Source organism: Lissotriton vulgaris, chromosome 4_1 (assembly GCF_964263255.1).
Source record: "Lissotriton vulgaris chromosome 4_1, aLisVul1.2, whole genome shotgun sequence".
Lineage (NCBI taxonomy): Eukaryota > Metazoa > Chordata > Amphibia > Caudata > Salamandridae > Lissotriton > Lissotriton vulgaris.
Genome location: NC_141691.1, coordinates 1676922323 through 1676934072, shown reverse-complemented (window position 1 = coordinate 1676934072; position 11750 = coordinate 1676922323). Strand labels below are relative to the sequence as shown.

At 45.8% G+C, this 11750-nt stretch overlaps 1 protein-coding gene across 1 annotated transcript in view; it reads left to right on the top strand.

The window, feature by feature from the left end:
• Nucleotides 1–274: 274 nt before the first annotated feature.
• Nucleotides 275–11750, top strand: part of LOC147724398 (uncharacterized) — a 78778-nt gene continuing 67302 nt past the window's right edge. The window contains exon 1 of the mRNA XM_086918035.1: nt 275–413. Within this exon, the coding sequence (XP_086774161.1) occupies nt 275–413 (139 nt within the window). The remainder of the gene's footprint in view (nt 414–11750) is intronic.

Here is an 11750-nt window from a genome sequence, read left to right as displayed (position 1 = left end):
CACCACTAAGTGTGCTCTGGCTCATCTCCTGTTCAAGGGAGCACCACAAGACAGTATCCCGGCTGACCCGACGTGGATGCCCGCGGAGCGGGATGATGCTGCCATCCAGTCGAGGAGGGAGACACCGAACGGGAAAGCAAGCGAGGCCCGTAGAACTCAGGAACCGCAGCTCATAATGGGAGACTGGGTGGTGATCAAAGACCGACACCCCGAGTGGAAGTTTCAGACGCCCTACGAGCCGGAGGCATAGGTTGTTGTGAGTGTCCAAGGGACCATGGTGACCGCTAGGCAGGGACAACAATCTGTCACCAGGAACGTGTCCAGCTTTAAGAAAACAACGGAGGCAGAAGTAAACCCTGAGGTCTCTGAATATCAGGACTCTTTGCCAAACCTATCCCCCTGGATCGCCGATGGTGAGGAATGCCTTGCCGGAGTCGCCGAGACAAGATGGCTGATGGTAGTGCCCGTTTGACCGGCCAAGGTGCCACTACCGAGCCAACTGAGGGAACCCCGGCTGGGGTTACAACATCTCCCTGTGTCCGGAGCCAGAAGTATGGCCTCCGGCCGAATCCGGGGCAGAGTCAACGGCTAAGAGACTTTGTGTGTGCCTCACCCTGAACCAAGAGAAGTTAATGATCTAGAACTAAAAGAAAGGAGGGATGTAGAGAGCCATGGAGAGCCACCCGGACTCTCTACAACAATATTGCACTGCACCCACGCATTCACGCACCCCTCAGGCGGGCTCGTCTCAAGGACATAAATAAATGGGCTGAAGACCGCTCGGGGTCTTCCGGCCGAGAGTTAACCACTGTCTCTTGAGTGTTATTTGCATGCGCACTAGAGGACTACCTGACCTGGGCCCGCCGTGCAACATGTGGCTCGTGTGCATCTCGTTCGCTCCCCCTCACCATACCCATGAGTCCTAGCATATTTCCCAAGAAATAGGACCTCGTGTTCAGCCATGTCCCGATATTCAGCCAGCAGGTAGTGTGTCTGTGTGTGCATGGATCACCCTGGTATCGGGCATCCGTGGCATCAAGTTCCACCAGCTCCTGTTCCAAGCGGGTAAGGTCCTTGTGCATATTGTGTAGCACCCATATGTGCTTAGAAAAACATATGCCCCTATAAAAAGCCTTAAAGGCATCCCACAAGGTGGCCTGTGTATTGACCAAGCATACATGAAGTTAGAAATCTTCCACTACATCCGTGTGCAATTTGGAGTGAAAATGCACATCTTGTAGCACCAGGGCAGAGAAGCACAAATGTCTTTCCAGTTCACCGCCCAACGAGATATGCAGGGTAGCACAGACCGGCGAGTGGTCCGAGAGTGTGTGGGCTATGTGTGAAAGAACTGAGGGGAGTCAATATTAGGGGCATAAATGTTAGCGAGTAGCACCAGGTGCCACACCAGTGTCCTGATTACCAGCGTGCACCTACCCTCCTCATTCATAAGCAGTGGGGTGAAATGGAAAATTCTTATGAACAAGGATACAGGCACCCCGTGAATTTGTGCTGTAGCAGGAATAAAAGCTGTTGTGGACCCATGTGTATGCAAATGTGTGAGGTTTTCTTGTTGGAAGATGTGTCTCCTGGAAAAAGGCGATCCTTAGTGCATGGAGAGATAGGCACTGAAATCCTGTTTGCCCTTGCAAGGGTTGTTGAGGCCCCTAATGTTCCAAGACAGGAACGGTAACTTCACTGCCTGTATCTTAGGACCACAGGGCTGCACCATCAGAAAGTGGAAGGAAAGCTATGTGGCTATGAGTATGTGTGGTGGAAGGAGTGATTGTAAGTTGTAGAGAGATAACAAATACGAACAACATAAAAACGCTAGAGGTTATACCCCTCCTCCCCCACCCACACCAGGAAAAAACGAACCCAGCGAATCCCAAGAAACATGCTCTCACAAAACAAAAAATAAGAACAAATACAATGGTCAAAATAGTGTATACTTCTGGGGGTGGCAAACCAGCAGTGGAGCAAGTGTAATGGGCCAATGTTAGCTTGTGTGAGACAGACACTGTGGGTCACCGCCTTGGTGAATAGCAGAGGGACAGGTGATCAGAGCGTGGATCTCCAGTGTGGTGAAAGGGGACAAAGTCTCCCATCAGGGCCACGCAGATCAGCCCATGGGGAACCGGTCCGCCCTGACTTGTAGATCCGGGGGGAGCATTCAGGAAAGGATTGTCACAATTGGGTGTGATCCTGAGCATGCTGCTTGCAAAAGTCTTGGGCTGCTGCTGGGGTATCAAAGAAGTATTACTTCTTATCCATATCCACTCAAAGGCAGGCAGGGTAGAGCATGCCGTAGCAGAGTCCCAGCCTCTGGAGATAAGACTTGACGTCCGTGAACTTGCGGCGGGCCTCCTGCACAGCCATAGTGAAATTCTGAAATAAAGAGAGCCTTGAGCTCTGCCACTGCAGGGACCGTGTTCCCAGGCCAACTTGAAGGCCATGTCTCGGTCCCGGAAATTGAGCAGTCTGGCCATTATTGGTCTGGTGCGGGGGCTGCCAGATGCAGGGCGAAGGCCCAAGGGATGATGAGATAACCCCACCACAAATGCGGAAGTAACGTTTGACTTGCCCAACAAATCCAGCAGCAAGCAATTGATGAATCAGTCCAGGTGTCCAGTAATGGTGGACTCCTCTACCCCCAGAATGCAAATGTTGTTGAGTTGACTCTGCACCTCAAAGTATTCATTAATGATGGCCACTGACTTCACTAGACGTTACAATCTCTCCAGGCATTTTGTGCTCTTGGTGGTCCCATCCTCAAGGCTCAACACATGTTTTTCAGCTACCTCAAGGTGCGCGTCATGCCTGTACAGTCGCTCCTCTATTGTATCAAGGCATCCAGCAATGGCATCCAACCATCTGTCAATGGCCTGAAAGCCCACCGTGAGTGTCACCATTAAGGCATCCATATTGGTTAAGTGCTCGGCCTCCACATCCCCCACAGCCCCCTGTTCCTGCATGGCCTCTGAAGTTCCTGGTTGTTTAGCTTTATCAAAAGTAGGGCAATTTTGTTTGGGGTCTCAACGCACAGTATCTGGGGAGAGACGTCAGGAGCAGGGTCATGTATGGGGTCAGTTCAGGGCCTACTGACCAAACCGGGTAGCCGCTGGGAGGAAGTGCATGGTGGGCACCAGGAGTGGTGCTTAAATTCCCAGTGAGCATGTGGCAGGCAGGCAGGAATGCGGATCCTCCTGAATGTACACAGTTGCAGGTAGGGTGAGTGGTTGGGGGTCCTGCAATGAATTAAGGGAGTCCACAAGTGCCTTGTGCAAAGGCAGCATCACAGAAGCACGTTCTGCACCAATGTAAGCACGGCATAGCGGGGTCATCACCTCCTGTGAAGCGCAAGAATGGGTGCCAAGAGGCAATGGCACAGACAGGGCACCCAACCAAAAAACACCAAAGTACACCAAACGATCGTAGCTATCATCCAATTTTCAATGATCTGTGGTTAAGCCAGTCAACATAAATGTCCTTTAAAAAAACTCCATCACAATTGTTGAATCAGGTCCCAGTGCTTGTTTTATTCTTGGCTGGCTTAACCACAGATCATTGAAAATTGGATGATAGCTACGATTGTTTGGTGTGCTTTGGTGTTTTTTGGTTGGACATTGTTCTAGGCTGTCTCCAGCCCTAGTTGAGGTATACCCTGGTGGGTGGGTATTGCAACATCACGTGTTCACTTTAAAATACTGTGGTTTCATAGACTTGGTAAAGATAAATTGGACACTGAATGTGGGACTTTAATACGTCCTCTCTTATTCCGGTAATGATTCAAACACCTTGTACTGCCGATACGAGGTGTTTGAATCATTGGCGGAATAGGAGAGGACGTATCAAGGTCCCACATTTGGGGAAGAGGGGAACATTCCTCCAATATTCGTGATGCAATAAACATGGATTATAATAGAAGTTAATATTATTATCAGACGGGTGGATATTTCACATCGTATATTGGAATAATTACAACCTAGGATTAACACACATAGAGGGATGCCCCCACCCTGGGCTCCTTTCCCGCCAAATTAGGTTGAGCAGGTTAAAGAAGCGTGTGCCTCTGAATGTTCCAATGGCACTGTAGAGGGGTTACCTACAGACACTAATTTCTGTGAAACAGATAAAGTGAAAATGCAACACACACGCTCCAATGAGTTCCCTAATTAATCTCAAGTTGGACTCCAGACGCAGTGGCAAAACCCTTGGGAAACAGCGGTGACTCCTAAAATGACCCCTTATGTGCTTAAGACATAGTCTATAACCGTTCGTTGAGTATGCCCAAGATGGCGACTGCACAGGTGACTAGACCGGGAAATGTGACGAAGCTGCTTTGCACAAGGAGGCAAATGCTGCTGTCTCTGCAGGGAGTGTGCACAGAATGATACAAAAAATGGTGGCCAAGCAGAAACAGAATAAGCCAGTAGCAGTCTAGTGTTTATGAACAAATATTGCTGAGATATTAGCCGATGAAAACACACTCACACTTGGGCTCACCAGTAGTTCACCTCTGTGAAACAGCACCAGTGCAAGAAGTAGACACTGTCCAGTGCACCAGCACTAAAGACTTAACCATTGGTAAACGTCGTCCCTCAACACTTCGCGAAGAACTATGACATCACAGATAGCAAGGTCCCACAGTGCAGCTCAGCTCGTCGCTAACATTTTTGCAGTAATGAGCTTGAGACATCAGGAGTGTGCAGGTAACTAACTTTATTACTACACAATGAGCTACACTGTAGCACAGGACGGACTCACAGGAGCTTCTCTGCTGCAAACACCAGTTTGCCACAACTCATAACAATACATTCGAACCGCCCAATCATAAGTGTAAAGGCCACACAAGAGTAGGAGGTAAGATAAGCTGACTTTAATGTGGTACAAAGCCCTGACACCAAAGGCGTCTGATATGCAAGCAAGTAGCCCTCTAACTGTCCTCCAACCACCCCCCCACCCAAAGGTTCCACTATAGAACTAAGGGAGGTCATAGAACCATGGTCGAGGGCTCGCGACCAGGGGACAGCGCGAGGCAGGTCGCGAGACTATGAAGGGCAATAGAGAACATGCCAAGCTACAAAGTACAATAATAAACACAACAATAAGATTTCTGAGAAGGAATCTCCAAAGTACCAGTTTCCAATGCAGGCTAAACAGTACAAAGCATACATTAAGTATTACACACTGCTTTTTTTTGTCGCATTTTTTCAGTCTTTGTCTTCCTCCGTCTTTCTGGCTTGTATTTCTCTCTCTTGCTGTCTTGTTCTGAGTCAAAGTCTGATGAATTAAAATAAATGCTGTAGCCAAAATATAAGTGTCAATGGGCCTCACCTTCAACCACCAGCTCAAGTCAAGCACTGTCAACACTCAAGGAAGGTACAAGTTAATGCATTCTTTGTCGCGAACAGCATAGCCAACAAAAACCTTTGCCTTTTGGCTACCACATGCTGAAGAATATTGTCTAAGACAGAACAATGTGTGATACGTTAATGTCATTACCTACTGTTGCAGATTTTCAAATAGTCAACCATTTTTCAAATGTGAAGAAGTGAGTATATTCCATGGTTCAATAAAATAGCAACGTTTCAACCGCTGTGTTTATTATTCTCATAAAATCATTGCACTAAAGTCTACGATGGATCTTGTAATTTAGTTAACACCATGTTCTTTCTCTTGTCCCTCTTGTCCCTGTTAGTGCAGCAAATGTGCTTTCTTCCCCTATTCTGTCATTAATGTGTCATCCCTTGGTTTATTATAGCATCTGCCACAGATCACAGTGACACTGTTTAGAAGCAGCATTGCATGTTATCCCGTGATGAGGATACCATGTTATGTTAGTCAAATACATATAAATCAATGGCAGACTGATCACTTAAGTCTTTTTCCGGTTCTTCTAGATGTGTCCGCTGGAGGAATCAAGCAATTTAACCAATTCACTGATGTTTAGCAATATTGTTGTCAATTTGTGAGAGCTTGGGTCAGTGTGCCCATGTACAACAGGCTTATGGGTAAATACACAGAGAGAGTTCCTTCCTATGTTAAAGAAATAAGAAAAATGTATCTGTATGAGTAGTTCTGATGCCATAATTCCCCACCCAGAATTACTGGTAGTGCTGGTATCAGCAGTTCTGGGATGCTAAATTGACAAGAGATTACAAGTATTGCCTTGCAGATTTGGGAAATAGCTGGGAAATCAGGGTGTCACATTGTTCGCACTAACCTTGCTTATTCTTGGTTGTGCTGGATTCTGCAGGAGGGAAGTGGATCACTCTCACCCTTTTCAACCAGCACTGGTTCCACTGTTGGAGTGCTATATTCATGCCCACCAAGGATGGAAAAAGAGGAATGGTAGGATAGAAACTATTATAGAGCCTTTTAGGATTGTAGTCTTACCATAGTGCTTCCTCTGGCATCAGTCAATTTGAAGAACAAGTTCCTTCTAGAGCTGTTAAAATATCTACCAACAGTAAATAGCATAAGCAGGGTAGTACGTTGGGCTTACTTTGCATCAGAATCAAAATGAGGTTGAGCGTACTTGCCTAAAACTGCAGGTACATTTTTTTAGCAAAGTTAGAACACATCTTATTTGTTAAAGGATTGATGTTGTCTTTGACTATGTGTGTCAGGCCTCTCTTCAATAGAACACCTAGATATCTCAACCCTCTTGAGTCTCATTTCATTCCAAATCATCAACACAGGTCCTGGTCATTACTATGTACATTGGCAGCACCACACACTTCTCCCAATTCACCTTATACCCAGAGAACACTGAGAAATCCTCTCGTAAGAAGGTCATGCTGGTATAGAGGACCAGGTATCAATCATTGTCATTAGGTTGTCATCCGCCCATAGGAAGGATTTAGTTGGTCCAGCTCTTTCTGGGACTCCCTGAATAAGAGGGGCTGATCTGAAACCTGTGGCAAGTAATTCAAGAGCCAAGAGGAAGAGTAGTTGTGAGAGCGGGCATCCCTGGCAAACACCTTGCTTAATCTATATTGTGTGGGTAAGTTGTCTTCCATAGATTGTTTGTGCCATTGGGCCTCTATTTAGGCACATACCCTTTTTAATGAAATCCTTGTCCAAAATAATTCCTGACCTTGAAAATATAAGCCCCTGCAACAGAGTTTGTGTCTAATGACATGGCCCCACCTTTTCTACCTCTGCGTTTCTGGAGTTCCAGAGGAGATGAGCTAGCATTCTAATATGAATTCTCGTTGATCAGCTGGGTACAAATCCATCCAGCAAGGTGTGTTTTAAAGAGGGAATCACTCTGTGGAACCTATTTGCAAGGACCTATGCCAGTATATCGACATCCACATTCACAAGTAAAATGGGCCTGGAACTCATGCACTCAAGCGGGTCATTATCCTTTTGAAAAAATATTGTTACAATGGCTTTAATGTCTATAGGACCCAATGTGCCGGATTCAACCACCTCCTGGAATGCCTGGCATAACATTTGAGTCACCTGGGCTTTGCATGTCTTATAACATTCACAAGGGAAGACAACTTTTCCTTGAGATTTATATTTTGGTAGACCTGAAATGGCTTTACTGATTTCTTACAAAGTGATTTTGTTTGTAACATATCCTTACTGCTGTTTTTCAGGCGAGTGAGGTGGATGGAGCGCTTAGAGCAATGTTTCTGAAGTCTCTACTGGGTGTGTAATGATGTTTCTGAGTGGCGTTCTTATCAAAGGTATTGTGACTTATGCCTGCCTTTGCCTAAGCTGGAAGGCCAGCATACTCCCTGCTTTTCCCTTTGCTCATATTGTTGCACTAGAATTTGACAAGCATGTTTTTTCTCTGAGGTGTAAAGTCTATTATACACAAGTTTCCCTGCCTCTAGGCAGTGTCTGTTATATAGTGAGGGGGTGGCATTGTATGTCTTTGTTAGAGAGGCTTTTGAGTGTTCCAGATGTTTGTGATCATCTGTATGCCTTTTTTTTGCAATTGTCGAGTCTCTCTTCAGGAGGCCTTACCAAGTTGCTTATCAAGCAGTCCATACCGTCTGCTCCAATGCAATAGAATGGCCATTTTCAGTTCAGTAGACTCTCACCTGAGTACTCAATGCTTTCTTCTCTTCCAGCAAGCAGTACTTAGATGTCTGCATCCTGCAAAAACCTGCGGGTTAAGTGGTGGTCTGCAGTGAATGGAGACATTGAGCAATATCGAAAACCTGAAGAAGATGGGGGAACATTAGGCCTATGGTGATATTGAGAATATAGGATTGTGATCAGACCGTCCCGTGGTAGTATTTCAGAATTGAAAGGCGGATGTAGTGGAGAGTATGGTATTAATAAGTAATATATTTTGAGGAGGTGTAGTGCACTGGGGATATACAAGTATAGTAATTTTCCATTGTGGGATCATATGTACCAATCCATGATCCTCCACGAGATCTAGCAAGTGTGCTCTGTCTGATGCATTTTATCTGCTGGGTGAGTCAGTTCTGTTCAAAATGGGTCTGGTGCTAAATCCCAATCACCCCCCACCCCCCCCCAATTTATTTAGTTTCCGGCACTCCATAACTATTCTAGTGAGCTGGGTGAAAATAGTAGTCTAGGTCCCATTGGGTGCATACAAATAGCCCACTATTAAAGATTGTCTCCCTCATTTTGTTTTACAAATCTGTAGCTGCCCTCTGGGTCTGTTTGTCTATATATCCATCTATAACCAGCTTGTCTCAGTCCCCACGCGCAGAGGTGTCCTTCCAGGCTCATCGCTCAGTCCTACCTTCTTCAACATCTACATGATGCGACCAGCAGACATAGCCAGAATACACAACATCAACATAATTTCCTACGCTGATAACACCCAGTTCATCCTCTTGCTCTCAGTCGACTCCACCATCACAAAGTCCAACTTCCACAACTGCATGAAAAACGTCTCCACCTGGATGAAGGACAGCTGCCTGAAGCTCAACATGGATAAACCGAAGTGCTGATTTTTAGCAGCCTCACCTCTCCCTGGGATGACACCTGTTGGCTATTGGAACTCGGACCCAGCCCCACACAGAAAGACCATGCCCGGAACCTCTGCATCCGCCTGAACAACAAACTCTCTATAAAATGACAGGTCAACGCTGTCTCCCCACCCTGCTTCCACACTCTCTGCATGATCCACAGAATCGTCCAATAACTCCCCATCATCACCAGAAAAACAATGACGCAGGCCCTCATCACCAGTTGGCTTGACTACTGCAACACACTCAATTCAGGCACTACCAGTGAACTCATGGGAAGACTCCGGTCAATGCAGAATGCAGCAGCCAGACTGATCCTTAACCTGCCCAAAAGTACCCACCTAACCCAGCACCTAAAAAACTTCCACTGGTTCCCCATCCAGAAGAGATACCAGTTCAAGTTACTGACCCTTGTCTACAAAGCCCTCCATGACGAGGTCGAACATACTTGAACTACCGCCTGAACTTCCACCAAACTTCTGCTCAGCCCACCTCTCCCTCATACACACTCTGCATATCTGCTGCTGCCGCTATGGAGGATTCTCCTTCTTCCACTTTGATGCTAAGTCCTGGAAAGCACTCTCCCTGTATCACAGATCATCACACTCACTGACAGACTTCAGGAAGAAACTCAATACCTGGCTTTTTGACTGAATCCCGCAGCACAGCGCCTGTATACTCTTACAGGTGATTAGCTACACTACACAAGGGCCAATTGACTGATAAATTGCAAAATTCTATGCGGAAGAGATTTATGTATCAAAATTACCCCCGTACTCCGTAGGGGGATTCAAGGATAATGAAGAATCGTTTGTCTTTGAGGATGGGATACTTGTGCCACTGGTACCCACAACCCTCCCAACCTTGTCCTGGTTTTGCTTAACAACTCTTAGGGGAGATCTTGTATGAGGGCCAAGTCTGCCCGGTGTTGGCAAAAGTGATTCGGGATTTTTTCCACTTGACAATGTTGGTTAATCCATTTACCTTCATGGATACAATGTGCAATTGCAAGTCTTGAGGTAGGCTATGCAATATAACAGTTACAGGACGAATAATAAAAATTAAAAGATTGGTTATCAGAGAGGTATCATCTCATTGAATTTAATGAATGTGTAATATTTGGGGAGAGGGAGGAAGATGTCAGGTGGTAGTACTCTCTGAGCTGGTCAGGGATTGTACCATGCTGAACTGGGGCTCTGGTAGTAGTAATAAGCAACAATTATGAGGATATATGTGCAGTCAGTCCTTATCCACATACCTTTGCCTGTTCATAGAAAACAACTCTAGCTGTAATCAGTGGTGCGGATTCTCAGACAAAGCAACCCGGAACACCCACTTAGACTGAACAGTAAATCCACAAGAATCCTAATGTGGTGGATCTATGTAAGGAAAGTGTAGTACCTAAAGCAGCATGGGGGTTGAGTTTACCAGATGCTGGAACATAGAAAAACAGTCATTATGGAAGAGTGTCATCCCTTCCTCCTACTTTCTACACCAACACTGCACTGGGTAGCCTATGGACATATGACCTGTGCAGGAAGGGTATGTGACTCAAGTCCAACAATTATTGCCTCTCTGACACAATTGGTCCTCCAAATAGGTCCCATTACCTACCAAGTGTGATTACCCATCATGGCAAAGGTAAATAATATTGTTACACAGGCAAGTAGTGATAATAGTGTTTGTGTTTTGGGGTAGTATAATGAAGGGCCCTGCCTTGGTTATTTGGTCAAACTTGATGGTTATTATCTCAACTGTTCTGCCAGGAGATGATTAGAGTTCCGCTGTCGTGGCTGTATGATCGTTCATGGGAGATCTCACTTTGTCTCTGTCTTATTCCTGGGTTAAGACAAACATGGCCAACTTTGTCAGAACTGTGGTGTGTTAATCAGTCCTGCCCCTGGTGCTTTGCCCATTGTTAAGGTATTTGCAATTATGCACTCTTCATCTCAACAGACAAAGGGTCTCCTGTTGGACTGAAAATTGCACATGTCCATTATATTGTCAATGCTGTTTAGGAACTTTGCCAGGTTGTTCCTAAAATTTTGAAGTGTGACATTGAATAGTAAATATTATCACTGTAGGCTGTAGTAAACCAAATTTGATCCCTTCCTTGTAAAGGCATCAATGGAGAGCAAAATCATTCATTCTTTTCAGCACCATTTCCTGGGAAAAGTCTGCTGCCAAATGGACCACCAAGCCGTCATGAGGAAATGGCCCTCTGTTCTGTTTTGCTGCCTAAAGTATAAGTCTAGTATATTGATGACGTGGGAGACAGGCTATGATGGCTCTGTGGTGATTTCATGATTTGGAGGTCTGAGCGCAAATTCAGTGTGTTTTTTAGGAATTCTAGTGACTCTGGAAACTTTACTTGATGCAGTTTAGTCAGAAATGACCCTGGGAACGAGGTCATCTTGGCCCTCTCTCTCCCCTCAGACACACCATATGTGTGAATGTTCTCTTCGGGAACGATTCTCCAAGTTGTATACCTTCCTCTCCAGTCTGGCCACATTGGTACCCCAGTCTGGTTGGAGGCTAAACAGCCTAAGTCATCTAGATCCTTGACTGTTTTTTCCAGTCCAAGATGCATGTCTGTGAGGTAGGATCTGAGAGCTATAACTTCTTTAAGTATCATAGCCAGCACATTTTCCTCTATTGCACTAGACTTGCTGGTCAACTGTGAAGGACAATTGTCTGGATGATTTGATGCAGTCACCCGTCAGCCTGTGAGGAAACAAGATATACTGGCAGAATCCCCCATAAGCCGAGGTCATGTCATAC